This window comes from Aquarana catesbeiana, linkage group LG05 (genome assembly GCF_042186555.1).
Source record: "Aquarana catesbeiana isolate 2022-GZ linkage group LG05, ASM4218655v1, whole genome shotgun sequence".
In the NCBI taxonomy this organism is placed as follows: Eukaryota; Metazoa; Chordata; class Amphibia; order Anura; family Ranidae; genus Aquarana; species Aquarana catesbeiana.
In genome coordinates, this window is record NC_133328.1 from 228,175,605 (window position 1) to 228,181,604 (window position 6,000).

General features: G+C 34.2%; 1 protein-coding gene across 10 annotated transcripts in view; it reads right to left on the bottom strand.

Moving 5' to 3' along the window:
• The window catches only part of IKZF1 (IKAROS family zinc finger 1), a 216,972-nt gene extending 212,480 nt beyond the window's left edge, over positions 1-4,492 (bottom strand). For 2 of the 10 annotated variants that reach the window (XM_073630614.1, XM_073630609.1), the window contains exon 1: positions 4,183-4,490. In XM_073630614.1, the coding sequence (XP_073486715.1) occupies positions 4,183-4,393 (211 nt within the window). In that variant the 5' untranslated portion in view covers positions 4,394-4,490. Of the gene's footprint in view, positions 1-1,795; positions 2,303-4,182 lie in introns of those variants that run through there. The other 8 variants (XM_073630615.1, XM_073630611.1, XM_073630608.1 and 5 more) reach the window with 7 other exon arrangements.
• Positions 4,493-6,000: the final 1,508 nt, after the last annotated feature.

Genomic DNA, 6,000 nt, shown 5'->3' on the forward strand with positions numbered 1-6,000 from the left:
GGATCCATTAGAGAGATTTTCTCTCATTTACTGTGCTGGTGACGATGGTTTCACCAGACCAGTACTTAGACGGTAACTGATTAGGATATGACATGGACCTCACTGATTTAAATGTGTGCGATTTAGGGATGGAACTGACTTCTTTAAACATCCTGGCATTTGTACTTGACTTACAACTTACATATCTAAACAAGTCCTACTGTTGCTCATGACAACTTCTAAACAAGTGCTGAGCTCTAAAATGTACACATGCTTTCAAGCATTCTAAGTACCTGCTGACATCTTAAATGTATGAAGCCAATGAAAGGCTATCATTTGTATTTATATTCCTCCTACCATTTCAGTTACGTATTGGAGTTTTTTTGACCAGTAATGGTGAAAACCTCTACTGTATAGGCAGGTATTTACTGTTAGCAAAATAAATCTGTTTTCAACCATTTTAGAATTTTACAGAGCTGAAAACTCTACCAGTATTTGCACATTAGCATGTATGTATGTATTCCGTTTTCATATTTTCATAGAGGTATATAGCTTTTATAACTGTTTTGAGGCTTTAAGACTTACATGGTATTCCATGCCACATGCCACAACAGAAGTCTTAAAAGCCGTAAATGCACACGGCATAGCTACAACAACAATACACAATTCTTTAGCATAGCAGAAATGCAAACAGGTCTTATTTAGTAGTATTAACTCTTGCATATACTTACAATGCGGCACAAACTATTGGCATAAGCATTTACAGTACAATACTTTTACAGTAATACATATGTTGCTGACTCAGTTTAATTAATAGTAAGTTTACCTTAAACTATCACATGTATTACAAAAGGCCATCCTTAAAGCTGTATTTTAACTATCAATAATATACTGATCTTGGAAACATAAATAACAAATGAATAAAATGAAAAATAAGAAGGAAATCTGGCTCCCCTAACTTGATTTGGTATAAAAGAATGACACACATTTGCAGAGATGACTGAAAATTAAGCTTACTTTAATAAATCATCCACTTAAGAATCTTGTTTAAAAATGTATAACTGGCTAATACACTATTTCATTTTTATTGCAAGTATGTAAATATTTTATATATATATATATATATATATATATATATATATATATATATATATATATATATATATATATATTATTCCTATTTTACTCATATAAGCACAGTACACTTTCTCAGTTCAGTTTTTTGTAAATATATTCAATCAACTTTCTTATCTATCTATCCTTGATAACTTCCTAAATGCCCTTTTGTTTTACCTCCAGTTCTCCATTATTAGTGGATCCTTTTTTTATGTTCTGCATAGTGTTTTTAATGGCATTATTAATTATTAGTATTGTTGTAGTGGTATTATTAATTATGATTATTTCTATTATTATGAATATAAAGTATTGTCATCTTAGTACATCGACTGCTTGTAAGCAAAGGTAAAACTATATACTGAACAAAATAAGTCTTTCTGATAAATACTTCAAATACTTTCTCAGGTGCAGTTTTTATAATGTATTAGACATTTGCCATGATTTTTAATGACAATGTATTTCTTATGAGAAATATAGATTAATAGATAGTAACTTAGAAAAAAAGATAGAAAGAGATGGAGAAAGAGGTGTTTTCCTCCATAATCTTCTATAATAATAAAAACAAGGTCGTAAAGTTGATGTAAAAATTTAGTAAATTATGAAATTTAAAAAAAAAGGCCACATAAATAACATTCTAAACTTTTGCAAACACCCAATAATTCACATTTATACATAAACAGTCTAATTCTGTCTTACTGACCGAAAATGGTTCTTCTTACTGTTATGTCCACTCCACCTGCCCTCACTGACACCCAATAAAAACATCTGTTTCTCAGACTTGCAATATCCCAAAAAATAATCAATCCAATCAAGACCAACACATTGCAAGTTATGAGCCTAAGACAAATGGAGGCTTACTCATATAAAAACTTCTCCAAATTTTGTCAATGTCCTGACTACTTCCGTGTTAGCATAGTGTAGTCTGCAAACAGAACCTAAACCCTTTAAAACTCATAACAGATTATGAAAAAAAAAAAAATAATAAACACACCGAAAACAGTTTTCAAACATGTCCACATTGCTTCTGTAAATGTTTGGATTAAAACATTTAAATTAAGATGTGTTTACTTTCTACTGTTCGTACCTTCATATGAGCTGTACAACAAAACACCTATCCCTCGGTATTTATATATATATATATATATATATATATATATATATATATATATATATATATATACTGTACAGTGTATACAAAAAATTATATATCTATATCTATATAGATAGATATAGATATCTATATAGATATCTATATCTATCTATATAGATACACACACACACACACACACTCAATACCTTATCCTCCTCTATTCCTGTCTATATTTGCTTGTAAAACACATATTAAATTGCCCAACCTATACATAATCAGGATCTTCCTATGTTTTTAGTAACTTTCTCCAGCCCTTCATAACACCTATCCACTGAGCATGGTCCACACAACCTGTTGAACAGATGCAGCATGTATATGCTAAACTTGCTCTAAACTAAACTTTGGATGCCAGACAATCCATCCACTGCACTCGTGAGCCCAGATATTGAAGTACAATATATTTATTCAATACTTTTCATTATCAATCTAATGTATTTAGTACCTTGTTATCAATCTAATTTAAATAATACTTTTTTTGATCAATCAAATGTATTCAGTAGTTTTTTAGATCAATCGAACTTATTCAGTACTTTTTTTTTTTTTATTAATCTAACTTATTTAATACTTTTTTAATCAATGTAACATATTCAATATTTTTTTTTAATAATCTAACTTATTTAATACTTTTTTGATCAATCTAACACATTCAATACTTTTTTTATTAATCTAACTTATTTAATACTTTTTTGATCAATCTAACATATTCAATACTTTTTTTTTTTTTTAATCTAACTAATTTAATACTTTTTTGATCAATCTAACATATTCAATACTTTTTTTTAATTATTAATCTAACTTATTTAATACTTTTTTGATTAATCTAACATATCCGATACTTTTTTTTTTATTATTATTAAACTAAATTATTTAATACTTTTTTGATCAATCTAACATATGCAATACTTTTTTTTATTATTAATCTAACTTATTATTACTTTTTTCGATCAATCTAACATATCCAATATTTTCTTTTTATTATTATTAAGTATTATTAAGTATTAAACTAAATTATGTAATACTTTTTTGATCAATCTAACATATTCAATACTTTTTTTATCAATCTAACTTATTTAATACTTTTTTGATCAATCTAACATACGCAATACTTTTTTTTTATATTATTCTAACTTATTTAATACTTTTTTGATCAATCTAACATACGCAATACTTTTTTTTATTATTATTCTAACTTATGTAATACTTTTTTCATCAATCTAACATATTCAGTGCTTTTTTTTTTTTTAACTAACTTATTTAATACTTTTTTGGTCAATCTAACATAATCAGTGCTTTTTTTTTTTAACTAACTTATTTAATACTTTTTTGGTCAATCTAACATATTCAGTGCTTTTAACTGCAAGGTAACACTCCACACAATGACATAGCAGAGCTGTAGGCAGGCACATATGACACAGTATAGATTCTACCCATGTTGGCCAACTTGCTGAACCTCAGGTGGAGTGAAGATAGAATGGAACACAGGGAAGGTCTATCCATGTTCCTATGTATCAATATATATCATTCACCAATGAAGATTTGATGGCATGACCCAGAAGGGAAGAATGCACCTGCTATGGCTGTGCTGAGGAATAATCCTCTGATGGAGAAGTCAGTCTTGGGTGTTATTCTGAATGAGGAGACTTTACTGGAGTGGAGTTCAGTCATTATAATAATATAAAAGTGCACAGTGTGTTCAATATGCAGACTGTCCACGTGTTCCCCTGTATTTACACACATACATATATATATATATATATATATATATGTATAGTGTATGTATAGTGTGTATGTGGCATGCAGGTTGTACACCTGTAAATGTATATAATACATATAAGTGAGTGTAAATAATAGAAGGAATAGTGTAGAGCATTGAGAGAGGAGAGGAATAGGAGACTAGTGGAGGACTGGTCGTATAGAGGAGGACGGTGTGCACTTACCTGCTCTCCTATGTCCCAGCTGCAGTCCGCTCTCCCAGTCCCGTCCAGCAGTGGCTCCATGTGCTCCTCTGAGAGGCGCCCCAGGATGAAGCTCTCCTCTCAGTCCCACCCCTTTCCACTCCACTTCCTCATTCCAATGCAGCATGATAGCCGAGCGTTCTCCAGCCTGGCATCCCCTGTCTGCTGTGCCCGGCCGGCTCCACACTGCCATTTAATAGGGGAGCCGAGCGCTGCCTGCGATGTCTTGTCACATGAAAACACACCTCCCTCCCCTCCTGGACATTAATCACACAGCACATAATCCCAGCACTCTGCACAGCCCCGATACCAGCACCTTTTATTTCATACAAAGGAATCTGACATTTCTTTTCTCATTAATCTCTCCCAAAAGGAAGGAATCCATCTCTAGTCAACAACCCATTCTATGGGAACTTGGATTTTAATCGATAGTTGCAATATAGGAAACATAAATTACCAATGGTATCCATAGGGGTGCCCAGCCCATTGCATTAGCCATAGCTCCCAACTGTCCCTGATTTCGAGGGACTGTCCCTGATTTGGAGCAATGTCCCTCTGTCCCTCTTTCCTCCTCATTTGTCCCTCATTTTGGTCTGCTCTCTGTAATTCTATATAAAATGCACTTTTTATCTTTCAAAAAGTGTTTCCCAGTGCTAGACCTTTTATCTGATTTCTAAATTGGTGAATTTGTAAAATTTAAAAGCCAATGTTAAGGAATAGTAGTGGTAAAAAAAAAGATCTCTTGTGGATTTTATTAACCTTTTGCTTTGGTTAATTCTCCTTTAAGGGGGTGTGGCAGGAGGCGTGTCCTACACCTACAAACATTTGCTAGTAGGTCCCATCTCAAAATGTTGGGAGGTATGCATGCGTTAGGGTGTGCACCCCAAAGCTCAAACACACATCCACATATAAATACTCTGGACCCTTTGGTGCCTGCTCACCACAATCACTTGTAGCAGTGCCCACCGTTTTTTTTAAGCCAATTAGAGCCTCAGGCTCTAATCACGTTCTTCTAAAAAAAAAAAAAAAAAAAAAAAACCCCATTGGAATTCATGCATCCGGCACCCTGCATGTAGATTAGGGGCTGGGCACATGTATTAGGGGGGCGGCGCCCCTGCGTCCCCTATGGAAGGGCCGTCAATGCTGATGTCTCCCTTTTGAGACAGAGAAAGGGACTGAGGACAGAGATTCCCCATTCCCTTTCTCTGCAGCCTCAGCTGCATTGGACAGTGAATGAATGGGAAGTGCTCTGTGCTGAGCGGCTTCCTGTTCATACACATAGCTTACTATGCTTCAGTTATGAATGAATACAGCAAGTGATCGGTACTGATCACTCACTATGTTCATTTGAAAAAGGAAGGGGAAATTACATTTACTGACCCCTTCCCCCACTCTTCAACCTGAAACCTTCCTCCATGTGCCCGCAGCAGAAGCCAGGAGGGGAGGAGGGAAGCCAGAAACACTGCGGGAGGAGACATGGGGGAGCAGCTAGCCAGCAGGAGCCATCCACAGTGCATGGAGTGATTAGGGTGTGCCCAGGCACACCTAACACACCCCATGCACACGCCTATGATAGCATGTCTGGTTTTAACATACAATCCCATAATCTGATCAATCGAAATATGATCGGATTCGTGATCAAAGTGTCTCCAGGTGCTGCCAAATGATGCAGGATGATCAATAATTTTCCACTCTGGCTGATCGACTCAGTTTAATGGAATCTGATCTAAATCAAATTTAAATCAATTAGTGGGGAAGTTATGTCTGATCAGTTGTGGACAGAACTAATAAGAGACCTTC